Source organism: Lonchura striata, chromosome 5 (assembly GCF_050655825.1).
Source record: "Lonchura striata isolate lonStrDom1 chromosome 5, ASM5065582v1, whole genome shotgun sequence".
Taxonomy (NCBI): domain Eukaryota; kingdom Metazoa; phylum Chordata; class Aves; order Passeriformes; family Estrildidae; genus Lonchura; species Lonchura striata.
Window position 1 is genome coordinate 30,939,682 of NC_140707.1, and position 27,571 is coordinate 30,967,252.

General features: G+C 40.5%; 1 protein-coding gene across 2 annotated transcripts; it reads right to left on the reverse strand.

The window, feature by feature from the left end:
- Window positions 1–5,053: 5,053 nt before the first annotated feature.
- Window positions 5,054–26,612, reverse strand: TRAF6 (TNF receptor associated factor 6). 2 transcript variants are annotated; one of them, XM_021555077.3, is made up of 7 exons: window positions 26,514–26,612; window positions 18,510–18,836; window positions 14,080–14,230; window positions 13,327–13,485; window positions 12,311–12,382; window positions 10,974–11,051; window positions 5,054–9,478 (listed from the first exon to the last, which is right to left on the reverse strand). In XM_021555077.3, exons 2-7 carry the CDS (start codon window positions 18,803–18,805, stop codon window positions 8,597–8,599), a joined length of 1,638 nt encoding a protein of 545 aa, XP_021410752.1. In that variant the 5' UTR covers window positions 18,806–18,836; window positions 26,514–26,612; the 3' UTR covers window positions 5,054–8,596. The 2 variants fall into 2 exon arrangements, with proteins under 2 accessions (XP_021410752.1, XP_085436321.1); XM_085580195.1 differs by lacking the exon at window positions 26,514–26,612 and adding an exon at window positions 26,011–26,189.
- Between the last annotated feature and the right edge of the window lie 959 nt (window positions 26,613–27,571).

A 27,571-nucleotide genomic window follows, 5' to 3' on the forward strand; every position in this document is an offset into this window, starting at 1 on the left:
ATGTTAACATCTCTCTTCCCTGAAAGCCCTGCAGCAGCTTGGAGAGCTGCTGCCCACTGGACCCACAGTCCTGGTTAACTTCAATGGCTCATCCTCAACAGCACTGTTTTAAGTAACCTTTCTGACCATCCAGGAGCTGCTCTGGCAGTCACACTCCCACCTTGTGAGCTGTGGGAAACCCAGAACTGAGCTGGTAAGGAAACCTTTTCTCTGACTGTGAGTGTGGGGTGTGCAGCAAGCCAAGAGGGGCACCCATGGGGTTACTGGAGGCACCCACTGTGAAGGGGCTTTGTTCCCAGCAGTGATAGTCTGCAGTGCTGGGAGTGTGACTGCCAGAGTGACTCCTGAATGGCCAGACAGGAACGTTTCCTTAACAACCTCAGGGAAAAGGAGCTGCCACCATCCAGTCGTTCCCCTGTCAGAGTGGCCTGTAGTTGTTAAAAAAGTCCTGCTCTTTGAAATCAAAGTAAATGCTGCAGTAAATGAGACCTGAGAGCATTTGACTCACAGAGCTGGTGATGCCTTCAGAGGGCAGCAGTAGCCTCTCTCCACTCCTTCTCTGGCTTGGCAGTGCTTACAAAGACTCAGCTCTACATGAAGTAGAGAGTGAGGGTCCATTCAGCAGCAGATACTGCTGTTTGTAGGGACTGTGGAGAGACCAGTGGAGCAGAACTAGGCCTTTGAGGGAGTGACTTTTTACTTTGCAGATGTGTTCTTCCCACATTGCTTGTTTGGGATTGCTCTTATTGGGGAAGCTTCCAATGGGCTTTTGAGAATCTTAGAGGAAAGAAAATCTCTTAACCCTCCAAGCCTGCCCTCCCTTCCCCAGGCTCTGCCTGGGACAGTGGCACTCCTCACCTCCATCGCTGCTGTGTGTACTGCGTGCTGTGGGGCCTCTGACCTGGGTTGTACCTGCAGAAAATATGGGTTTGGGAGGAGGAGGTCAGCAGAACCCATGGGCCAAGCTCTGACAGTCTTTTTTACAGTGAGGAGTCCAAAACTGAACACAGGATTAGAGATGTGGTTCAAAGGAGCTATGAGTAAGTACAATTCCATGGGAGAAAGGCTTTTACCCTTTCTCATTTTGGTTAAGGACATGTGGTGCTGTTGGATGCATAGTTCTGGCTCAAAAACCTGGGGACAGTTGGACTGGGGCAATTTTTATTAGAATTTATTTATCTTATCTTTGTACAGATACATTATTATGTATTATACATAATCTATTTATAGCATACATTTGTATATACATTTAATACAGTACATCAATATAATACTACATTTAATAATTTAAACATGTCTTTTTATGTGTATCTTTTTAATTTTTTGAGTTTTTGTAATCTTTATAATTATTTATCTGAGACTATTACAATTGGACTGAGAATATACAGGAACCAGAAATAGGCAGAGGTTAAAATATGGATCCTTTGCATTCACATCTTGGTTTCCACTGCTGTTTGAAAGCAGCCAAGGAACCAAGTAATCCACTGTGGCTGTTCATCACTGTCCTGGCTGTTTGGTGGTCTGACCTCCATTTTCCCAACAGTACTGACTTGCCTTTCAGGATAATTGTTTCTACCCATATAAAGTCTAAATCCCTTCTATTCCCATAGAATCCAAAAGCACACACTGTACAGATCACTGAGATGAATTTAAAATATGCAGTCCCTGCATTTTATCTAGAAGGATGTGTACAGGCACATGCCTCTATAAAGGACTTTTGCATTAAGAAACTCAAGCTCAGGGAGTTGTTTCTAGGAGGTGAATCACACTGGAGGCACTTGTTTAGGCAAGTCTGAACTCCATACTGTGAAGTTTATCACATCTGGGTGTGATACTGAAACTAGGAACACTTGTATGTGTCACTTTTCCCTGGCAGTACCTTCGCTCCTTAACTCTGTTAGCAAAGGCCAAGGTCATACCTGGCTGAAACTATTCCTTTATTAATGGCAGAAACAGAAACAAAGTTAAATCTTGGACAGAAACAAGTCCACGCAGGCAGGAATACCAGAATGGAAATACAAGTGCTAACTCAAGCATACTGTTGTAGGACTTAACAGGTCAAACTCCTGGACTTGACACCTTCACCTGACACCTGCTGTGTGAACACTCAGTGACAGCAGCAGCTGCTGCTCAAGACAGAAGGGGAAACCAGCAAGTTACTAATACTGGTCTGTAGCAGGAGTGAGGATTCTGCACATCAGGTGAGACAAGAAAAAATTTGTGTTGTTGCCATTTTTTCTTTTTTTTTTTTTTTCTTCTCCTGTGTGTCAATTATCAGCTGAGTTCCATGGAAATCAGGTTCTGTCTGAGAGGACTAAGAAACTGAAACCTCACATTTTTGGACAGTTCATCACAGAGCTAGAAAGGTATCTGTCCTGTTTCTAATCAGCTAAGAGAATGGAGGAGGGGTCTTTTTGAAACTTGTCAGTACCAAACTACAAAAACACTGTTCTGTTTATGCATTGCTCCCTTCACTGTTGAGTAGGATAAGCCTCTGGCCAAAAGCCACTAGAAAACATAGCCTACAAATCCATTCTGCCCCAGGCCAACACCTGTCAAGTCTGGCCAAGTCAAGTCAAACTTGCTTGGTACCTCAGTGAGAAACTCTCAGCTGGAATCTTCAGGACCATGGGTAGACCAGGGCTTTCCCCCTGCTTCATCAGCAGGTGACTGGCTGCAATAACCATCCCCCTGGCGTGGCAGAGCAGGCAGCTCCTGGAGGCAACAAAGGAGCAGCATGAAATCACTGAACTCAGGAACACTCGGGCTGCATGGCCTCAGAGATCAGTCAGAGCACAAACCAAAAGGAAAAGAAAGCTCATTAGTTGAGGCTGGGAATGTAGCTCTTTATTAAAGAAATTATTTTCCTATTGCACAATCCCCTCCTCGCACACAGTTTCATGAAGTTTCCTATTCCATCGGAGAGGAAAACCCCCGGCCAAAATGCAACTTTCAGAGCTGTTAAATACAAGTGGTTGTTTCAGTGGAGCAAACATGTTCAAAGAACATGATCACCAGAAGAGCAGACAGAGAAGCAAGGCCCCAGCATTTGAGCAGAAAGATTATTTTCACAATCCTGTAGCTCAGTCTTTATTTGCTCTGCATTCAGCATACACTAGCAAGGTAAATTATTTTTTACAGTTTTTTTTTGAAACAGAAAGAATTGCAGTCTTTTAGAAGGGTTGAGAAGTGGTGGCAACAGGTCCACTTGGGATAAAATATGGATGAGGAGGGACTCAAGATATGATGACTACTTCGGAATCTTTCTGTTTCTGTGCAGACAAGAGGAAATGCAAAAAAGAGAGGACAGGAGAAACAAGGCCAGTTCTGGCTGGGGGTTGGATTTTTTAATGCTGTTGCAAACTGGAAAAGCTGACAAGCTTAACTTAAGCATGTATCTGCTTTTGTGTTCAGAGATGTATGTTTATCAAGGTGGTTAGGTTTAATTGTAAAAACTTAAAACCAGTAAAGGAAAAAGACCTGAAGGCCACAGCTCCTGCTGTCTGGTACTTCAAGGTCACTAAGACTGTCGGGTCCAGTGAGGGTGGTGATGGCACAAGGGTTGACTCAGTCCAGTGTAGTCAAGCTCTCCCAGATGGAGTGGACAGTGGTGGTAAATGACGAGGGTGAGACCAGTGCCAGGGAAGTGTTTCCTTTGGTAGGTTTTTGTGCTAGAGTAAAAATTTCCTATTTGAGTGATATGAGATTTTTGATTTTTGGTATTTTTTTTTTTTTTAATCCAAGATGAGTAACAGGCAGAATTCATCAGCCCTCTTACTCATTTCATCCAGACAGGCTCCTCACCATTTTTGGTCGATTTACCTCCCCTCGTATTGCCTTCTATTTGCTGCATATTCCAATACCACACTCGACCTTTTTCAGGGCTAATTCAGGAAGTTTTGTTGGCTTCTGTAACTGTTGTTTTGGAACAGACTAAATAGTCACAGCTCTTAAATGAGAGACGGCACAGAAGAGCTGAAGTTTAGCACAGTGTAGCAAGGAATGGCACAGAGAATTTCTCTTTCAGCCAGAACAGCTGGAGTGCTGGTCTCCTGCTTTTTGGGGATGAGGAAGGTAGCAAAGCAACTGGTTTGGCACTAGTTAAGGATTTTAGCTAGAACAAACACATTCTTCTTGTGAGGTCACTGCAATGAACAGTATTTGTTCAGGAAAATATCCAGTCAGAGTATCCTGGTCCACATCTACTTCAGCCATTTATTTTCCAGAAAGGTACATGTACATTTGTACTTGCATGGGTGTGAACATGCTCCTATATTGCTGCTCTTCTGCTTCTGCACATGGACTTTGCATTCATTCCTGGGGCAGCTGCAAATGCCAGCTTTTCCTGCTTAAAAAAAAGGTCATTATTATTCCATCTCACCAAATGAAGATTTTAGGGCACTTAAAAATGGATTAACAAAACAGATAACCAATGTCTGAGCAAGCCTTCCTATCCATTACTCATGGAAGCTATTAGGACCAACCTGGATGAAAGACAAAGTCATAATTAACTTGACATTAACAGCACATTACTGCAATACTACTAATGTTACTCAGAAGAATCTTAAGATTTTGAATATTCCTTCCTGCAGATGCTATTAAAAACAGATCCAGGTTGAGATAAATCTGAGATTGCAATAAAGTCTGTACCTCTCTCACTGAGAGGAATTCCCTCTGGTTTCTGATCTCAGCCTCCTGCAACAGAGTTTCAGCCCATAGTTGCTTTTATGACAAATAAAACAAACAAGCAGATGTGGCCAGAGAGGTGATAGTGTGCAGCGTTTTTGAGAATTACATCTTAAATTACAGGGTGATTATGAGAACACTTAATTTATTATCTATTACATGAACTGTATTTTCTAGTAATTAATAAAACTATCAACACTCTTTATGAATACCAGAATGTTTTTATCTTGAAGTATATTCTTTGCCTTCTTGATGCTGTATGATACCACCCATCTCTTGAACCCACAAGACACACTACCACAGCAGTCCTGTATCAGTTAATATTTTTTAATAGACCTCAATATGAATAAAGATGCAACATGCAGTGCACAGTTTAATTAGTTTATTTTTTAAAATTCTGTCAGAAATATAGCTGTGCATTAGTTACAAAATATATTAAACTATCAATCCATTCAAGGGACCAGGAGTACTTTCATTTTGTTCAAATGCAAACCAATACAAAACTTTAACATTGACACAGAATAATCTTTTGCATCCATCATCAATGTATTTGGTCTGCTGCCATCTCTAAATAAGAATAGAAAGGTCACCCTGATTTAATTTCATTAGCAAGCTTAATCCCTTGATAGCAAACATGACCAGACACATCATGAGACTACTTAAAAAACAATTGTATACATCTCACATTATCTGAGGTCCCACATATACATTACAGACCAACATTTTCAGCATAATAATTTTCCCTGCCCTGCAGGGGAGGACATTCAGAGGCAAAGAGATAACACATTCATAATATATTATAATTGAAAAATTTGTGCCATAGCAGCTTTGCAAATACATGTACTAAGAGTTGGTGCCTTAAACATGTTAAAGACAACAGAAATTTGAAAAATAAAAGAAGCTAAGCCACTTTTTAAACCACCTTGAGATCTAGTAATGCTGCAAAGCATTGATTTACAGAATGAAACCCCACTGCTGAACAAGTTACACAGGACAGGTTAATTAAAAATTTTCTTTGATTCAGTGACAACTCAATGCTGCAGACCTTTCTCCTTCCATTTAAATAGTTCTAGCAATTATACCTCAGTCTACCATGGTAAAACAAGTTCTCAAAAGAAGATTTAAAGAAAGGGAAAAGACAAAAATTGAACAAGTACATTAATAAATATTTCATTATCATTTATAATCTCTTTTATGACAGTAAGATTTAACTGATACTTAGAAAATGATCTCTGACAGTCTCTCATGTAATACTCTAATATTACAGTAATTTGTCACCACTCAGAGTTCTAGTTGGCAATATAAAAATACAAAACTAGTAGAATAGCAGCAGTGAATAAAGCATCCATATTACTGTGGCCAATACAGAATTATACATGCAGTAGCCTTCTATTCTCCATTGGCTTGTGCTATTGTACAATTTTAACCTGAATAATTTAAACCCTGCCACCACAGGGAGTTTCCTCCTCAGAGGCAGAAGTACATCAGATCTAGCAGATAAGGCTCAAAGAAAAAATTCAATTCAAAATGCAAATCTTCAAAAGCAAAGAAAGTGTTAATGCATTTAGTGGGACTTGGGTATAAATGATTTTAACAGAGAATAAGGACATTTTTCTTATTTCTAGGGTTGAGGAAGGACCTGGAGTAGGAAGAAACTCTCAAATGACAAGAGTTTTTTCTGACTGCCTCCCCCTCCCTCATCTCCTGCCCGCAAAAAACAAGAAGGGAAACAAAAGAGAATGGTAGTTTTTGAGCATCTTGAAAAAACACAGATAGGTAACAGCCTGAAAATGGAGAACTCGTGTACAGTGCCTTCTGTGCAGTGTGGCTCTGTGCACTGCCATGGACATTGACAGCTCTTGGCTAAGAATGGCTTTACTGAGAATGCTCCAACTGAAGACACTCCAGATCAATTCAGCTGATAGGATGAGGCTATTCATTATAAAATCTACTTTGGTTTTAAAGCTGAGATATTTCCCTATTTTGAGTAACATATGCTCACCTGTCCCCTAAATGACAGAGAATCAACTAAAGTCACCAACAACTTACTGCATTTATCATTAGCCAGGAAGTTCATGCTTCAGTAGTGACAATACTCCATCAAACACAATCCCTCTTCCATCTAATTTCTACAAGCAGGTTCTAATAGGTTCTACCAGCAGAAGAAATTTTACTCATCTGGATATGATGAACAAAGTGGAAGGTTGAGTCCTGGAACTTTTACCTTTCATGCAGGCTGGCAGAGTATCCTCCCAAACTACTGAAGTATAGTAGTCTTTCTTTAGTCTTATTTATATTAAGCAATGTGCCCTTTCACCACTGGTATTGCTCTGATGATGCCACATAGTTGGAACACACTTCAGTATCTCTTAAGCTGCAGTGTCTCCACTCTTTATGTTGTTCCACTGCCTTGGATAAATAATATACGTAAGCTCATGCATTGTTTAGTTCTTTCTTCAGTATCTGGACATGTACTTAGATTATGGGGTGAACAAAACTTTTTTCTTCCCTCCGTTTAAAGACAAGATTCAGAACTTTATCAGCACCATGAAAGTTAAAATGTTTAGCACCAGTGAACTTGAACTATTCAGCTTTGACTGGTCAAAACTAACATTTACATGGCATACAATCAGTACAGAAAACAATAATACAGCATTAGGAACCTCTTTGACACAGTGAATCTAGTGTTTGATAAACGAGTATCTATGAAAGCCAGATTTTCTTCCTAAATGCAAACAGGATTACAATTTTTTCTGACACTGCTGAATTAATAGGCTTTCCTTACCATCCATATTGCTGAGTTGGCCCAGTTCCTATTGTCTAAAGGGACAGGAAATACCCACAGCAGCTGGATGCTGATATGCCACACAGAGAATTCACAGGGGATGACTTGGGTACCTCACCCACAACACCAAGAGATCTCTTGAACAGATGCAGGTCATGAGTTCAACTTTGATACAAATCTGGGTTTCAACAACAGTAAAACAAATTCTGCATCACCCTCTCTGTTTAGTACATCCCTTTGCTCAGGTTTGTACTCACAACCTGAAACATGTCCAGCACTAGGAGATCCCACCAGCACAAAGGGATTTCAATCAAATGCTAAACTTTCGTATCTCTTGATGATTGTGGTTAACATTCTGAGCCTAGAGCACACACTTACAGAAAGATTTATCAAAATAAAGAGAATTAGGAAGGCACATTCAGACCACATTACAAATATTTCTTCAGTAAACTCAACTCCGAGTCATTTAGCCTTCTCCACAACCCTACCTCACATATTTTGGAAATACCACCATTAACTGTGCATCATATCTGTATCAACATGCAACTTCCTGAAGGAGGAAAGGGTCAAAGCATACCTGAACCCCTGGTGACATGAACAAAGTCTTAACCCTAACTTCAAACTTCAAGAGACACATAGCCAATGCAAAATTCTAGATAAGTCAATATAGAAACTCTCTCAACTTTCTCAAGCTCTGTGGGGAAAAAAAAAAAAAAACCCTCATCTTTATTAATTTTGTTCCTTCCTTGCAACAGCATCTATTCCAAGGCACTGAGGTGAAAAGACTTACAAGTCTATTCAATATGACTAAAGTTTTACCAAGCTGAGATGCACAGGTTCTGCAATAGGATTTTCCTGTAGGCAGTTAAGTTTGACTAACATTTCATTTATTTAGCTTGCTACAGAAGTAGTTTATTATTTTAAGAGAGAACCTTACCAAATATTTAAACATATAACCTCATACAGAGAAAAAAATACCAGCAACAACAAAATTCCATTCAGGTGAAGATCAACTGTGTTGGCAACTATGATCTTTTACAAACCCATTGTGGACAATGAAGCACTTTTGCGATCCATGTGGAAAAACATGAGTAAGGCTCCATTGCTCTGGTTAAGACTTGCAGGCTACATGGCTCCATCAGTACTGCGGGGCTGGAACCCTTCCCTGCGGACACTGCTCAAGTCCAGGCGCGTGAGGACCTCGCAGCGCACCAGGAGCGTGTCATCCTTGATGAAGGTTCTCTGTTTCAAGGTCTCCAGGTGCATGAAAGTCACATAACCAAAACCTTTCGGATTGCGGTGAATTGTTGGTCTCTGGAAGGCCAGTAGCTCTGGCTTGGCTTCCATCACCTCTTCATGGTTCTGCCTTTCTGGGCCTTCTGATTGATCCAAAATAGAAAGTCGAATGGTGCCTTGGAAAGGCCAGGGCAGGTGGCTGTCATATTCCCCTTGCATAGTGTGCACAAACAGAGAGATAAAATTAGCACAGCGCTGAGCATTTGGTAACTGGATATGCAGGCGCAAGCACAGCTTGTAGCCAGGCTTTCCTGTATAGAAGCCAGGACTGTGCAACACTACAGGTCTCTCTTCTTCCTGGGCTCTCTGCAGTCCACTGAAGTTCTCAATCTTCCAGATATAAATACCATTACATTGTTGCGCCTCCATTTCAGTAATCTTTCCCTCCAAATTTCGGATAGTACGTTTGAGTTCTGCCATGTGAGTGTTCTGCGTCTCCATTTTAGCAATGAGTTCCCTGATTTGGTGATCTTGTCTCACCAGACGACCTTCCAACTGCTGAATAGTTTCCTTGAAGTTTTCAACTTCTGGATTGCAGTTGTATGCAGCATGTGACACGTGTGAGAAAAGGGCAGGCTCAAAGGGTAGGCCATTGATGAAAGGTACAGGATTTGCAGCAGTAACACTGATATTTTGAAAACTCTGAGCCATCATCCTCATGTGAACCTGAGTGAACTCCTGCATATGCCGTGCCAGTTCATTCCTTTGCATCTAGGATTTAAGAGATACGGCATTAGGAACACATCAAACATCTGCAATCACATTTTAAATGTGGCTCTGAAGAAAGTCAAACAAGTAGCTGCTTTCTTCATGTGAGAAAAGCAGTAGAGTGAATCAAAGACAAAGGTGTGGCAAAATAGCACTTTACCAACAGAGAGCTTCAAATTTAAGATCACCGTTAGGAAAAATTGAAAAAGAAGTTCAAATAACAACAGCAAATCACAGAATAATTTAGAATGGAAAAGACCTTTAAGATCTTTGTGTCTTTGGCCCGACATTGATACAGCTGGCGTTCAACAAAAGCATAGATATGAGGTGATTTCAGCCTAGAATTGTTAACCTGAGAAGTTAAGATAGAACTGACATAAATGACTGCAATATAAATCAGGTATGTCCATTGTTTTTGTTGGTGTGAGACTTTGGGATGTCTCATGTTCTTGTTAGAATATTTATCATTAGTAATAGCATATTGTATAGTTGCATAATTCTATGTAATGTTTAATAATGGACTCTTTGATTGTCTTTTTACAGAAGCTGTAGCATCTTCAGGAAAACAACAAAATTTAAGTTCTCCAGAAAAGACTGAGAACAACTTCTTATTAAAGGCCAACATGCACACTTCAAATGGAGGCAATTTTGAGTAAAAACATTAAGTATTTCAGCAGTACATACAGTGAGAAATAGGAAGAGTATATTTCAAACTGTGCACCTGAAAGTAAATGCAAGATATGAAGAAATATGGAGTATTTTATACTGAAAACATTCTAGTCAAATATTCCAAAGGCAAGCACTGTGCATTCAAGGTCACCTTCTTGTTAATGAGCATTCATGATAAAAAAAAAATCCAGATTTTCTAGGAGTGATAATTTCCCTATGAATCCATCAATTATGGTGCACATTCTCAGTAACACTGCTCAACTCAAAACAAAGACATGGTGCAAGACTGTTGGTGAGAAATATACTTAGAATTTTTCTGTGTTCTAAATCCCTTCACTGATTTGCTAAAATGCTCCATAGTACCAAATAGTGTCTGAAAACTGATGTGGAAATGAAGGGGAAAAATCCATTTTTACAAAGAGGTATTAAAAACTAGAAATAATAGTATTAAGATTAGTAATTATAGAATTTAATAAAATTGCTTTATGGAGCTCTAGTAGTCATAAGTGTATTTGGCCACAACTTTGGAAGAAATGCTCAAACCTACTTTATTGACATGAAAGCTGAGAAAACGTGAAATAATAAAAGCAAGGTAATCAATCAAATTGTTCACAGAGCTTTTCAAATTTGAAAAAGCAATTTTGAAGTAAAATGTATCAACATGCATTGTTTCAGAATTAAGACAGCTCAAAACAAAAACCCCACAATCATAAATCACTGAGGATTTTGGTTTGTTGAATTAGACAAGAATAGGAAAACACATTACAAAAGCAACAGACAAAATCATGCAGAACATCTTAAATTCAGAAGGTACTGATCAAAAGCTTACCTTTTCAGGACACCCAAAGGCACTGTAAAAACATGGCACTGGGGCAGTAGGACAATCATTGTCATAGTGGTTAGGCATCTACAACAAATCAGATTTGATATTACTTCTCCATTAAGAGTATTCTCTTATCCAAAAAGGATACAGCTGGATGGATTTTGAACAGGTACCTGAAGTCAGATCAGTTTATACGTGTATAAGTTCTTAAGGGAATACGGAAATTTTGAACAGATGTTAGCTGATGATAAAAATTATACATCCCACTTGTATGTACTGGAACTCACTGACTGTTCTTATGTTAGGCCTCAGAAAGCATTCAGGTTTCCTTGCTAGACCAAACACTTTTTGTTTCTATACTTATTGTGTCTCTATTATCATCTTCCTCAAAAAGTTCAAGTTACTTCCTTTTTTTTTTGTGGTCCATGTTTTCCACATCCAGATCAGTCATCTCTCTGCTCTGGATCCCCCCTATCCACTGTCCCTCAAAAGCACAACTTCAGCAGATACCTTATGAGCCCTAAACAGCAAAGGATAATTCAGTGTTTCACAGGCAAAATCCCTGTTAATATAACCCCAGGTGTTTGCCTTCTTTAAATATCATGATGAAGCACAAGGCTAATAAAGATCAGCTATTATTACAAATGTTTAGCATTCTCTGTTCCCCACTTCTTCAATTCATTATTCTACCTAACAACTTTTTCCTTTGTCATTACTAAGCTCAATCCTGTTTCTCAGAGTATTTGTGCAATTTTACGAGACCATTCTTTATTTTAACCCAGGCCATCAACATAGTTGCCATCGCAAATTAAACAAATCAATATTTATCATTTTCCTGCCAATGAAGTTATTATTGAACAGAAGAAATAATAATGGCTATTATAGCAGTAATGGACAAGCAGAATTCCAGCCAGCATCCCAGTTTGATAGTGAATTTACTGATAGCTACTTTCCAATAGTGGCTTTCCAAGTACAAAAACTCCCCATCTCTGCCCAAATCAAAACACCTTCTTGTAACATCAGCCATAACCCCTGGAAGTTGTTGGTATTTTTTCAACTTCCTTCAAGATGAAAGACATATGACATGGCCCCTGTCAAGAAGCAGTACAGCTGAACAATGTGATGTGCAGCCAAAATCCTACAGAGGTTTGCCAGACTGCAACTGCAAGCTGGAGTGGCATTTAAGGGAGTATCACACCTGCACTGGACATTTTCAGAGAGGCAGGTAGTGATTTAGCAGCTAGTAGACAAACTGTATCTTCAAGTTTAATTTCAGATTAAAGAAGCAATGTAAAAATGAAGCATCTGACTTAGAATAAACAGAGAAAAAGGGAGTCTCTTACCTGCTCCCTAATGAGCACTGTGTTGCAATATTCACAATATATACTGGCAAGTGGGCAGGTTTGGTCATGAAGCTTAAGTGATCAAACAGAAAAAAGAAAGGCGAGAAAGCATCAGTACAGTTGCCCAATTTAAGAGAAGTCTAATTACCCTTCATCAGACGTAAGATTTTTATTCATATACATAATTTTGCATGTAGCTATATGCAAATGTGAAACAAAGAGAATCCCTTTACCCTGAACAGTATGTTTTCTGTTATTGCTTTTTCCTGGACTTATACATGAGCTTCATAAAGTTGCGGATATTTTATTTCCTAAAGCTCTTATGCTTCAAAGAAACCTGATTTTAACCCTAAGTTTCTAAAATTAATGTTCAATTGTACTGGAACTATATGAAAGCACTTTTTTTGCTTTTTAATTGTATTGTTGGACTATATGAGGTACATTTGATTGACAATTCACAATATTAATATCCAAGAACATTCAGTAGTCATTGAGATAAAAGACATCCCTATAGAGATAAAGAAATGGTAACAGCAAAAGGAAACTATTATCCTCAGTATCACCCAAGTAAAAAATGCAGAGCCAGGGGAAGAATTCAGAAATTATCTTGGTCTTGTGTGGTAGCAGATGTCCCCAAAATAATTATCTCCTGATACATTCTCTCCCCCAGGCATAAAAACTGCACATGTAAATACTGCTTTCTGTGTTTCATGGGCAGTAGATACAGCCTATCTGATGGTAAGGTCAGAAATCAGTGGTTCTTACACAAATCCACAAGTCTCCTCACACCACATGGTTCCACGTAAGTTTGTATTTAAGGACAAACTCTCCCCAGCTTTTGCCTGTTCCAGGCTCATGTCTCGAGTTTGCAGCTTCTCAGCTGTGCAGGAGCACAAAGAGCTCTTCTAGACCAAAACCTTTCAGCTGATTTTTCTTTTGATTTATTTTTACTGCTCTACCCTTTCCAAGCAAACCCATGTGAATGCAGCTTGACAAACTGAGACTCCTGCAAATACCTCTTTATCTTCATAGGCCATAGACGTGGCACAGTTTGGGCAGCACACTTGACGCCTTGGACACTCGTGGGTCATGTGCTCCTTCAGATGGTTCTTTGGGAAGGTTCCTTGGCACTGAAGGCATTCCACAGTGGAAAAATCACACTGCAGCTGGTGGTCCTGCAGAAGGGCAGAAGAGGGATTTGATACTTCAAATAAGAACTATCATCTCTTCCATTTCCAAGAGAAAGCACAGTACAAGACAAATTAATCCCAATCTTTTCTTCATGCAAGGAAATCCTTATACACTTATGCTGACTCAACCAACAGCCTGTTACTGTCCCACTACAAAGGTCAATGTTTCATGTATTCAGAGCTTTAAGAAAGCTCTCAGTAAAAAATTAGTTTTATATTTATTCTTTTAACTGCATATATTATTTTCCAAAACAGTTATATGTAGCTACTTTGAGAGACTATTCAATTGACTTTAATAAACTTGTGTGAAGCATGGACATAGCTGATCAAAAGGCAGACATGAATGATCCTCAGCAGAAAGCTGCATTAGTACAATTGTCATGCACTGTGATTCTCCCTTGAGAATCACCTAACTACAACTAAAAATCATTAAAAACCAGTATGTGTAGCTATAATCTTGAAAGAAAAACGCATGTAGTCAGCATAAATGAGTATCAGGTATGACCATCTATATAAGTTAATTCAAATTTTTACTTGCCCATGAAAACAAAGTTCTATATTTTCAAAACTACTTCTTACGTCTAAGTGCCTGAGCTCCATCTTCATGCTGCAGCCCTTGTTGGGACATTTGACCATTAATGAAAGGATTTCCCGTTTGGCGAAGTTGTCAGGAAAAAGTTGATTTTCAAGCAGAATTTCATTGTCTACAGGACATTTGTGACCTGCATCTCTACAAGGCAGAAAAGCAAGAAAAGGTATTCCAATATTATCAACAGATTTCCAAGCACTTAATTTAAAATATTTTTTACACCAGCAAGACATTAGTGGCCAAATAATAACACAGTAAAAAGATCTTTAAAAACAATGGTATTTATGTGGCAATGATCAGAAAATATGAAATGTATTTCAGAAAAATTGAAAACGCACAGTTTCACTGGAGGTGATATGACTGGGGTTGCAGCACTTTTCAAACTCAAACACATTTTATTTGTACAAATGGCATGTTAAGTACTCTGGAAATAAACTTGAGGAGTATGTAAAGACACTAAGAACTTACAGTCCTGTTTCTGCAGGTACTTCACATAGCTCCAACATCAAAGAATATTTCACATGCTACTTCAAAGCAATTACTTAAACTTTCTTAGACCTCCTCTCATTTCTTTCTCATTTTATAAACAGCCAAGGTGATCACAGCTATGAATAAAAGCAAAATTGTCTTTTTTTCTTGACTGACTTCATCTGTTTAGCATTACAGTACACACTGCTCAGTTTGCTGGTTTTGTTAAACAACCATTTGATCAGCTGGTCATCCTTCAACTTCACTATACAGCAAATAGGGTGAAAACCTCCAGACACAAAAATTATTAGTAACTATGAAAATTACACTGGACTTAGAACCGAATGTTGCATCTGAAGCCATTTCAACAGCAAACAGGCTGGAAGTCACTGCTAACTGGTGAAGGTTTGGAATCTGATGGAACATGGATGCCTGCAACCTGCACAAGGTAACTAGCAGCCTGCTCCAGTTCATCAGGTTCTGTCTGCCTGCATGTATATACAAAAATCAGTAGAAATGGAGTAAAAAAGGGAATCACCTCCATCAAACTTTCCAGTATCAGCTCATTCTGAAAGCAGTAGGCCAACATATTGATTCACAATTAAATAATGCAGTTAAAGAGGAATGAGGAATCAAAGCTCCTGAGTGCTAACGGAAACAGCAATAAAATGGAAAAATACATGGGGCGGAAAAATGTCAGACAGCACTTGTGGTGCAAGACTGAAAGGCCAGATCATTGTCACTGCCTGCAAGCATGAGGGGAAATAGAACCTAGTGGGCTGTGGAGACCAGGAAGGAATTTATGTTCTTTGTTGGAAAGGGAAATAATTGCTCAGCAACTTCATCAGCAACGCTACTAGAGGAAGTGGAGGTAAAGTTGCCACTTCAAAAAGAAGTAATGAACTTCCTTTCACAAGTTTTGCTGGCAGAGCAAGCTCACCACATGCCTGAGAATCACTCCTAAACAAGTACAAGAAAGAAAACACTTAGCCTGCCTTGTTTCAGAGCTCCCCGAGCTATGACCAGTGTGATCTTTGTCACAAGCTAGAAATGTTCCCTCACTTCACAACCTACAGGAAATCAGTTTTCACAGGTATAGCTTGGTTACAAACGCCCTGTTTAGTGGAGCATGAAGACAGCTCAATAGGCCTGCTGATAAGACAGCAGCTTTATTTCTATAAGGAAAAGCTAATCATAAATCAGAGTAGCCAACAACAGATTAATTTGGAATAATGATTACCAAATCCCTAGTTTAAATAACTAGCAGATAAAGGGCAACATAAGAATAAAATGCAATTTTCCAAAGCAGGAGAAGTGTAGTAAGGGAAAAGCAATAACTCATTTTAGGATATTAAACTGGCTTCAAATACTATTTACAAGAATCAGGATTGTATTTAAAACACTACTAAGGTCCATCTACAAACAAAGATGTTGCTACATATTTCCTGTGACAGAATTGAATTTATGTACCTGAGTTCTAGCTCACATTACAGTGAAGGCTTTCCTATGCTGGAATTTATCACACTGCGCTCTGCCACTCACAACAGTATCTGTGAAACAATGGGCACCTGCTACAAAGTACAATGACTATTCCTGTAAATTCCCTTGAGATTAAAATACAGGTATCAAGAGTAAAGCCAGAATAATTTTGAAAGAAAAGCCTGCTCAGTGGTTTTAACAAGCGAGCGGTTTAGCCGAGAAGCTGAGACAGTTGGCAGAGACTTTAACTGCAGCCATGCCAGCTGTTGGATGAACTGCCAGCACCCAAAGATGTCCCTGCTGCCCCTTGGTACCTCACAACTCTGCTTTTCCAATAAACAGAAGTTCTGCTATTTGGCAAGCTCTACTACAAACCCTAAGTCAGCCTTGCCCTAAGATACAGGAGAGGACTGGAGTGAAATTGAATTAGCTACTGCACCTGCAGTTAATTCTTCTAAAATTTCCAGCAATATATTTTGTTGACAAGTAACATTTGTAAACACATTTGTAGTTACTTAGGTAGATAAGCTTCTCCTCTTCCATGAATTATAACAATTCAAAGTACTTCAGACAGCTTTATTTAAAAAGCTACCAAGATTTTCTGGGAGGCAAACTTTTTACTGTGATGAAATCTCATCTAATCATGTCCTTCACACTGTAAGATCCAAGAGTCCAGTTTTTAAAAGGTTTTTACATTTTTTTCCTAACTGCAGCCACAACTTCTTCCACACAAACAACTGTTTGTGTAAGTCATAAGAAGCAATTACTCAAAAATTGCTTTTCCATCCTTCATAATTTAAAATTCTTAATCTCTGTGTTCACTTGAGTTAAGACAGTGGAGAAATGAGGAATGAAGAGAAGCAATTTTTCCTGATCAAATGGAGGCTGTGACAATCACTTAGTGAAAAAAAAGCAGTACTTAGAGAATGTAAAATCCCCCTTTCTGTTTTCATTTTAGTTCTGTAGAAGCTTCTCAATACCTCAATCAATCTGGTACTGTAGACAGTACATACTGCAAATCAATACCATACTGTAGACACTACATAATCCAAATCAATAGCTTGATCTATGGATGCCAATTAAGCATGCAGGTCAGCCCTTCAGGAATTCTGGCACTTCAAGCTGTCCTCCCTGCTTTCACAGTCACTCAAACTGCCCTCAAAGACAGAGTTCAGTGGGGAATGAGGGAAAACTTTTACCAGCAATGAAACATCTGAAATATTACACTGATGATCTATAGTCTCAAAAGAAAAAAATGCTTTCCATCTTGTTTAGTATTCACTGAAACAGTCATCACTACTCATAGAAATGAAATATAATACAGAAAAGGTATAAAAGAAGCAGAAACTTCTGGTCATGGTCCTGTTCATGGAGAAATTCTTCCAGAGAATTTGTGTAGCATAAACTACAGAGAAGCCCACAAAACACTGTATTCAGAGAACATAATTGCTGGCATACTATTCATTTAGTAAGCTACAAATGATGGGATAGGGAAGAAAAAGAAATCGAATACAGCTATGAACAAATGGTATGAAAGACCAATCAAGAAAGCACTGTCCATTTTGCAGGCTATAAAATAAATGCCAGGGAAAAACACAGTAACCCTGAAGACAGTTTAATGATCTTTACAAAAAGTGTGCAAAGTAAGGTTGAAAATGAGCCAGTTCTACATATGGGTCACACAGAATTGAATATATAAATTCCTATTAAAGTGACATTTGAGCTATCTGAGCAATTACTAGATAAAAAATTTGGCTTATGCTGAAAAGGAAAAATCCTACAGCATAATATCTATCAATGTAATCCAATACTCACTCACATGTGTGGGACACTGATGACTTCATTTTTAGATTTAAGGCAAGTGCTCTCTACAAGGTACTCTCTGCCCTTTCTTGCCCTTTCAATCATCCATTTTTATGAACCCAGCCTGCTCTCGCCTTTCTGTCTTATTCCCAGGCCCTCATATGCCACCTGGTTTCCTCTCCTGATGCTTTGTTCAAAACTATTCCCTCATCACATTCTCTCTTCCAGCTCAAGAAGGAAGCAGCTAATTTCAAGTGAAGAACTGAAAGCATGAATTGCCTTATCTGCACCAAGAAATCAGGTTGTCTGTAGTTTTCTGTAGTTGTCAAGAGAAATAATCATTGGCAAAAGACAGGTAGTTTTATAATCCTGAGCTGGAAATGGAACTTATTTGGGGGACTTGTCTACCTTTCCTTTTTAATTATTATTTGAAGTTTAATCATAACTTGAGTAAATCTGTGAAAACGGCAAATCATCTAAAACTCATAAAACTTCCAAACTTGTGACATTCTGGCCATATATAGCACCTTTAACGAATAGTAAACTTCCAGAGTTCTATCAGCACTCACTGGTAATACATCTTGGGCAGCTCTATTCAGTTTAGATTGACCTTGAACTGCTCTGCTACATGAATTTCTTCTTAAAAACACCTTCCACAAGTTTCCTTTACCTGATGGATTTGACAATGCAGCCTTTGCAGAAACGGTGGCCGCACGGCGTCTGCACCGCTTCCCGCAGAGCCATCAGGCAGATGGGGCACTCGTATTTGCTTTCCAGCGGCGGATCGAACTCCACGTCGTAGCCCTGCGTCTCCTCGCTGAAGGAGCCGGGCGCGGTGCCCGCGCCGCTGCCCACGCTGGAGCTCTCCTCCTTGGCTGCGGCGCTGCAGGCGCTGGCCATGGCTGCGCAGCAGCCGCTCTCCCCATCTCGGCCTCCACAGCTGCTGTCACTGTGCAGCAAGCTCATGGCAGCTGAGCGACGGCTACACGGGAGTGCGCTGCAACGGGGCGAAAAGGTGGATTAATTTGAAGTATTTCAAACCCTCCCTCCCAGGCAAGAACAATATTTATTTACAACTAGAAATACTGGAACGGAGTTACAGATTTGGTTCTACTCAAAATCACTGGTTTTGTTTTGTCCCCATTATCTTTTTTTGCTTATCTTGTGATACGTAGGAAAGGACACTGCATCCTGTCAGCATAGTTCAAACACCCCCCCAACCCGTTCTGTAATCTCTTACATATGACTATCTGATTTCTGTAAAAAAGAAATCATTCCTCTTTGTCCTTGCTATGTTTACTGAAGATGATTCAAATAGATTTTATGTGAAAAAAATGCTTTACAGAATCAAGTTTTCTTGGAGGACAACAACTCAATTCCCTATTTTCCCTGCAGTGTATATATGCTATTTACCATTTTCTGTATCAAGCAATTCACAACATAGATTTCAAACTGACTTAGCTGCAGGAACACAAATAAAATATAAGTCCAAGTACCTAAACCAAGCAGCTGATGTGCTCTAAATTAAATTCAAATATACAGCACTGCTGATAACATTTTAAAACTGCCAACAAGACTTTAAATTGAGTAAGAAGCTACAAAGGAGATAAGGATAATAATTCCACAGCTCAAAAGCTATCTACAAATTACTAGTCTACTCCAACAGAGCTCTTGCTCTCCTTTCCCTCTTGCAGGCTAGCTGGCAGGGAGGACAAGGGACATGATTGTAAGAACAGAAGATAAAAGCCGCCTTTCCCTGAAGACTGGTGGATGGCATACTAAAGCCTGCTTTTACAGCACTCCTCCAAAGAAGGGTGAACTCATAGGTATGAAATGAAAAAGTGCACCTATCCCCAAACAGTTTGCTAGTGCTCCTACACAGAGAGAACCTTTAAAAAAGGTCTTAACAACAACTACAAATTCTAAAGACCAAGAAACCTTCCTCTCCCCTGATTCTTTTAATGGTTACAATCATTTTCTTAGAATCCTGCTGTGGTTAGTTTTCTATAAATGGCATTTCTTTGAAACACAGAGATTATCACCAGCTGCACGGCAGTATGAGTCGTCTGAGGGTTATGGAGCCAGGCATGCAAAACAAGCCCAGTAAACTCAGATTTGATAATCTTTTGCACAGCAGCATAGACAAATTCTCTTGCAGTGTTCACCTAATGAATTCACTGTAATACCATTATGTCATTTAAAATATATTAGGGATGGAAATCCAATCAAGAGATGAAATCATAAGAACTGTTTATCTGCATCACTACTGCAGATGCTGAGGACAGAAGAATGAATAGGATTACCTTGACCATGAACTCACAAAACTGAAAATTTTCTTGCCTGTATCAGAATTTGAATACCACAACACATTTTTACAAAATGTTCATGGACAAGAGGAGGACATACAGGTAGTTTTATTTGCATATTTATTTTATGACATCTTCAGTGTCATAAAATTAACAGAAATACTAATCACACAAGGCCTCAACTAGCATTTATGGGAAACATATTTTGAACACATGCAAAAATCACAGGAATGTGCTTTAGACCATTTACATGATAAACAACTGGCAATACTGCCACACTATGAGCTATTTTTTTCCAGCTATTCAGACCATAAAAAAGAGGCTTATCTATCTAAAGAAAAGAAATTACCATATTTTGGTTATAGTAAAAATAAGCAAACCAGAACTTTTATTCTGTTGTATAAATATATGACTTTCCATCTTGTTGGGGTATGCAGGGGTATGAGAAGTATCTGGAGAGCAACATTCTTGAAATTTCCAAAATACCATTGAAGGTACAGAACCTCAAAACACAGGCTGAAAGTTCTGAGTTGTACTGAACTGGCCAGCAGTGCTCCCTTTCTGCAGAAATTACTCTAGAGCAGAGCTGTCTGGAACTACACCCAAAGAGTGCTACTCATTTCCACTCCTGTTTTCCACTTCAATGCATTGCCCCTATACATTATCCACCACAACAGGCTTTATCACTGAGGCTCCTAAACACAACAGCAATACAAATTAAACACTGAGCGTGCTCCCAGCAGCTGCTCCAGCCACTGTCCAGACAAGAGCAGTTTAATCCCACAAAGGCACCAGCTTCCCCGGTGACTTAGAATGGATGCAGAGGAATCAGTGCTAAGAACGATGCTCTATGTGACAGAGATTTTTTTTTTTTTAGCCTGCCATCAGTAGATCTACTCTCTCCAGAGAAGAAACCCAGCTTGTTTCCACTGTTAAACTAACATAACTTATTTAACAACTGCTGCAGAGGATGATCAGTCCATGGGCCACATTTCATGAAAAATCATGGGAACTCTATTGGGTCAATGGAGTGGGAATGTTGGTATGCAGGATATTAGAATCCACAGACCATCCTAGGACTGAAAAATTCACATTACTCTATGCCACAGGAATATATTTAGTGAGACTAAGAAAGGGAAGAGGAACATACGTCCCTTTAGCAATGTCACAAAGGAATTCAGGAAGTCACAAGAAGAAATATATGCACTTCACAAGAAGTGCATGACTCTTCTCTTGGGCTGTTCCCGGGAAAAAAAAAATCCCATACTATTTACAATTCTGTTCTTATAAAGAAGAAGCCAGGATCTGACTTGGTATAATCTGACTAGTTGAACACTTTGTAGATTTAAGTGCTATGCAAGCACTATCTCTTTGGCCATTTGAACTGTTTCTACAGACATAGCAGGTATGTGTATGCAGTCTACAGAAACCAGCTGCCATACTAGAGTCAGTTTAATGAACGAGTCACTGCAATCAGCCAACATCCCAGTCTGACACAAAAACCCCTTATTCGTGATATACGCCACTCCTACAATAAGCTTTTTATCTGCATATGACCAAGTGGTTCACAAAAAAAGAAGTGCAAGTATCTTTTTAACTTGGGAAATTCAGGCACAAAAAAGCAATTTATGGTGATTAAGAGCCAGATTTTAAACTTTGTTCATATTTTATCTAAGATAGGATTCCTCCTACTACTCTTATCAATTTTACCTTATCTGTGAGCAAAATCCTCCTTCCTCCACACATAGTTTAGTTGTGGGGCAAGGCACAACTTTCCAAATCAAAATCCACACTACTGTTACTCAGACAATTAACCAAGGCCTTATTACTCCAGCATAGTTCAAACTAATTTCTCTATATGTTTTAAGTTCTGTACTAGGAATTAGACCTGTCTCTTGTGGAAGTTACTTTATCGTCCAAGAGTAGAACATAGGTTAATCTTTTTGGACAGAGCAGTGCTAGGATGAAACCAGCCACAGGAAAGTGTACTTTGAATAGTAATGACAGGACTTTTCCCCAGTGAAGGCAGAGCAGACAATCTGTGAGCTTACTGTAACAGTTTTTCACCTTCCTCTCATGGGGAATTCAAAAAATGCTTAGGCTAGAAAAGGATGGATTTTAAACCTCAAACTAGGATACATCCCAAAATTCAAATCAAGCTGCTATCCTTTATTTTTGATTATGAAACAGGTTTCTAGTGAAATAAAATTAAGATCTCCTAAAGACCACATTAGTTTTTCTTCTTACTGATAATAGCTGCTGTTCTTCCTCTGTGCTGAACAAAACTAAGTCAAATACAAGTGCAAGAATATCCAAATATTAATTTATATACCTTGTGTACACCACAGCCTTGAGAACTTATCCTTTTTTTTTTTTTTGATGTTAGTATTTTAACACATTAAATGCTTTTCTAGACTGCTCTCTGTACCTTTTTTGTTTCCACAAAATTCAGCTTTCAGAACCAAGAATAACAGCAATTAAACTGGATCGTTACATCGTAATTCTTGCTTTTGCTAGTGTGGAGTTTCTAAGGCAGAGAAAGTCTTAAACTACATTTGGTAATGTACCTGAAATGCTCTTTTCTAGAGCTAGGAAGTGCCCCCAGACCTGCTGACTCTGGAGATGATGGGCTTTAGCTTGGGCACAGAGGTATGCAGGCCTTGGGCTGGCAAAGGTTGATTTCGCTTTCCAAGGCAACAGCTATGTTGTTTGCCAACAGAAAGAAAGGTGCTTTCCATGCCAAGTGGTAATGGACAGAACTTGTTTGATCATTACCTGTGCTGCAGAAATCTGGGAATGCCCTAAGGATGAAACTTTCATGCCCCAGAAAAGACAGTTAAAGGACAGTCAAAAGAAAAGGAGTTCCCATCCTGCTCTTCCAACTTTGAACCATAATGACACCTTCCTTCACTAACCTGTGCTCTGCTGCTATTTACACTGCTACATTACACAGTGATTAGGCTGATGTGAGATAGCACAGACAGGCAGAAGAGCAAACTCCTGCGAGAATAATGTACCTTATGATGGAAAAAAACTACTTCCAAACGGAATTTAAACTGCCCATATTTTAAATTAATGCATGCAACAAAGCTCAGTACTCTGATTTTTCAACTCCCATAGTATAATGAAGTTGAGTTAGGACTCACAGATTTTCAAACACCAAACTCCTCTAAATAAATAAAAAAAATCATTGGTATAAGAAAGTATCTTCAGATTGCCTGTAAAATCCCACTATCATTAAGAGCATTAGGGAGGAAGTAAAATTAGGCATTATATACTATTTACACTGAAATATAAAATCATATTTTAAAGCATTAACTTACAGAATACTGTGCAAGGAAGTATCAGTTGTGATATGAGAAATTTTTTATTATAAATCAGGAAGTGCTCAATACAATTAATTTCCACATGACCTTTTCTAGAAAATTGATACTGACTACCCATATAAATAATCAATCAATACAGAAGACTATTCCAAATCCTTTTTCTTACTCAAAGTTCACAAATATAATTAATTTCCTTGCAGCCTGGACAACACACACAAAGCAGGGAAATGCCTTTAGCACTGCATCGACAGAAAACTGGCCAAACTTTTCTCTCTTCTTCAGCTACCTTGGATATGTATCTGTAGATTTCTGGGTCATGAGACTGACAGACCAGTGGAGTGACTTTGGATAATTTGTTTATGGAGTAATGCTTGCAACACTTATTCCCAGGCACATTAATCAATGGTCTACTGATAACTGATAAGCACCATATGTTTCCAGTAGGAGGTTTCTAGCTATCATCAGTATGGTCTCATCCAGGCAGAACACATGGAATTATGCTAATGTCTTTTAATTAATACCTATAAAACACGTTCAAAGCTATCAAATGGCTAGACAAGCTGAGGCGATGGGAGAGTCAAGCAGAACTTGTAACTGCAAAAACGAAATTATTTCTTGTCAGCGTCTGCAAGCATGTTGCTTATTTATTTGAGATACAAACTTTCTCTTTTTCTAATAGCAGCAACCTTTCAGACATCCACTCACACCATTTTAAAATGTGAACCTAAAGACTTGAAAGAATTTTTGTTTGAGGCAAAACCAAACAACATTCAGAGATCACTAGACTACCAAGAGCTCCTGACTAGAGCAGAGCAGCCCTTAAGGGGGTTTCTGAAGCTTTCCAGGTGATCTCTCTTTATTTGCAAAGAATGCTGTCAGGCTTTAATCATGTAAGTATTTTCATGCTTGAATGTTACTTAGGAGACTAGATGGTGGCACACTCACAGTTGCATTCATATTTTATCCTATTGAAGCCTGTCAAAACAAATTTAATTTTAGTGAGCAGTGAAAGTATACTATACTGTATTTAAAAAGATATTCTATGGGTTTTTCCATAACCAAAAAAAAAACAAACCCAGGCTAAAATTCCCTGAAACTTTCTTCAGTTTATTAACTTTTAGACAGAATTTGCTGGGAACTGTTCAGAATAACAAATACAAGGAAAGCACTGTTAGTGAGAAGAACAGTACTATTTAACTCTTTACTTTGGCAGTGACTCTGGCTTCTGTTCTCCCTTTGCACACTAAGAACACATTGAGATATGTATTATTCCTTTCTATACCCCTCAGTAGATGAGGGGTACAGAGAATGTAAGATGCTGCCCTAGTGGGGTCAAAGTAAACACCCATAAAGCACTTCAAAAAACAGGCAGGGAGAGGTATGGGTGTGAACAAATGTGGTTTCCACAAGGCACAGGCTCCAGGCTACACTTAATTACCATGCACCTCTACAGGCATGAGGCTTGTATGGGGCATTAGTAAAGTGATCTGAGACCCTGGGAAAGCAAACAGTGAATTAAAGACGCATTCTGAAACAACTACATCATTACTCCTTTTCACTCCACCTTACATTTACTTCTGTTTTCTTTTTGACATGCTTTATACCAGGAAAATCTTAATAGCCAGTTTTCACAATCTGGATCTAAAACTGTTCTTTTTTAACATGTGCTTAGATAATCTGTGCTACTGAGATACAAAAGTTACTCTTGACATAGTAAACTCATGGAAGTTCAGTGGGAGAAGAAAAGAATGCATGTTCACTTCAGGTATTTTTTCATGCTGAACTACTATCAGCATAGGTACCTATTGTGTGTCTTGTCTTTCTAAATACAGTAGCAGTTTTCTAAGACAGAAAGCAGTACTGCAGTGTTACAATACCACAAAACTTAAAAATACACTTATGTCTTGACAAGTTCTCATTCAACAGAGTCTGACTTGAGCTCCATGAATCTTTTACTCATTAGGAAAAGCTGTAGGTAATGTGGGATATACAGAAGAATTATGCCCAGAATGATACCATGAAAATAATCCAAGTGTTTTTATCACCATACTTCTGTGACTTTTTCCCCCGTTCTTGTACTAGAAGGAGAAGTTTTATGGCCTTTTCATTCTATGGGGAAGATAAAGCAGTTTGCTTGCAAGTCATTTAACAGCTGGTGAACACAGTGCAAAATTCACCCAAAGCTTCAAATCGATACTTTATTAATCACTCACAGTGGTAGCGAAGACACCACAAATCTAGAGCTGAGGGGCAGCGTGCAGAAGGTGTCAGAGGCAAACATGGGGGAATACTTTCGGGAGCTTTAATGACTAGGTCCAAGGGATATAATTAGAACATTTTCCTCCCACTTACAGCCGAGATTTCCGTTTAAGTACGAAAAGGCTCAGCGCGACCTGAGCCACACGAAATTGATGGAAATTACTACTGAAGTCATAATTTATTACTCGTGTTAATAAAGATACCGTAAATATTAAATACAGTCTCTACTAGAAAAAAGGAGCTACCGGGTTTAGAAACAGCAACCCGTCTTGCAATTTACCCTTTAACGCGTTCCCGAATAATTTCCTGAGTGTCTCTGTTTCACAGCCCGAGTTCAGCTGATGACGCGCGGGAGCACAGCTCCAAGTGCCCGCTGCCCAGGCTCCGGCCGCTGTGCGGTGGCAGGACAGTCCGTCCGGCCAGGCTCCCACCCGCCGGGCCGCCGGGAGCCCCGGGCCGGCCGGGCTCAGCCCCGCTGGTTTCAATTCCGGAGCACGCAGCCCGGCGCGCCCCAGCCCCACCAGCGCCCGGCCCCGGCGCAGGCCGCCCTCCCCGGCACCCGGCCCGGCCCTGCGCCGAGCCCCGAGCGCGGCGGAAGCGGCCGCGGGGCTCCGCGGGGCTCCGCGGGGCAGGGCAGGAGGCGGCTCTGCTCCCCCGCCGGCAGCCCCGCCGCGGGGAACAGCACTCCGCGCCGGGCGCCGCCGCAAGCCCGCAGCGGCCCGAGCCCGGCCGGGCCCTCGCTGCCCGAGTCCCCCGCAGCCCCCGCCCGGCCGCCGAACTCACCGCGACCCGCGGCCGCTCCCAGCCCGCCGCCGCTTCCGCTTCTGCCGGGGCCGCGCCGGAGCGGCCGCTCGCAGCGGGGCGGCCTCCCGGGCGCGGCGGCCGCTGCAGCGCCCTCTGCCGCCGCGGAGGGGCAGCGCCGGCGGGGCGGGGCCCCGCCGCCCACGGGCCCGTCCCCGCCGGCGGCCGCCTCCTTCACCGGGCCGGGCGCGCTCCGCGCCGCTGGTCCGTCTGTGGAGAGGCATTCGGATGCGCTCTGCTCGTCCTGAGCGCCGCTAAAAGCCGGGCGATGAGAGCCGGGCCGTGGTGGGGCGGTGTGTATGCTCTCGGCTTGGGAAAAAAGCCATTTCTCAACGCAAACCAAGTGCTCCCGAGAAACAATGTCCTCTGCCCGCCCCAGCTGTGCCGCGGGGACTCCCGCAGGCACCGGGGCCGGGGGGATGCGCTGCCTCCCGCGGGGCAGCAGGCAATCGTCAAAGTGAAATACCGGGACAGCTTCATTTCCTTGGGAACGAACGAGGGGAATTTGGTTGGTTGCATTAGGCAGTTTTCTTGGGAAGAAATTCTGATTAACACACATTTAAATCCAACAAACTGTTGCCACTGTTTGGGGGGATATGAGTGGGGGGTGTGTGTTGTTTGCTGGGAGCCACAGTTTTCCAGGGATTTTCGGTGTTTCTGTCTGCATGCCATGCTCCCTGGGAGCTGCAAACCACTGGATTGTTCCATGGCTAGAGTACCTCTCCCTCTGCAGGTGCTGCTCCTGGAGGCAAGGCCATGCCAGACCCTAACGCACCCCTCCGAGCATTGCTTGTGCCCAAAACATACCTACATTTTTTTTTTGTTAGGACATGCCACGAAGCTAAAGAGGGAGAGAAATAGCTGGGCCATCAGATAGGGCTCCAAATAATCACAATAAAGAAATAACAACATTAAGGACAAATAAATAAATTGAATCTTTGTGGACCCACTCCTGGACAACTGGACAAATTTCAGAGCTACCCTTTTTCTCCTGCCAAGTGAACATACTGTATGCTGCTTTCATGAGCTGTAAAATGAGG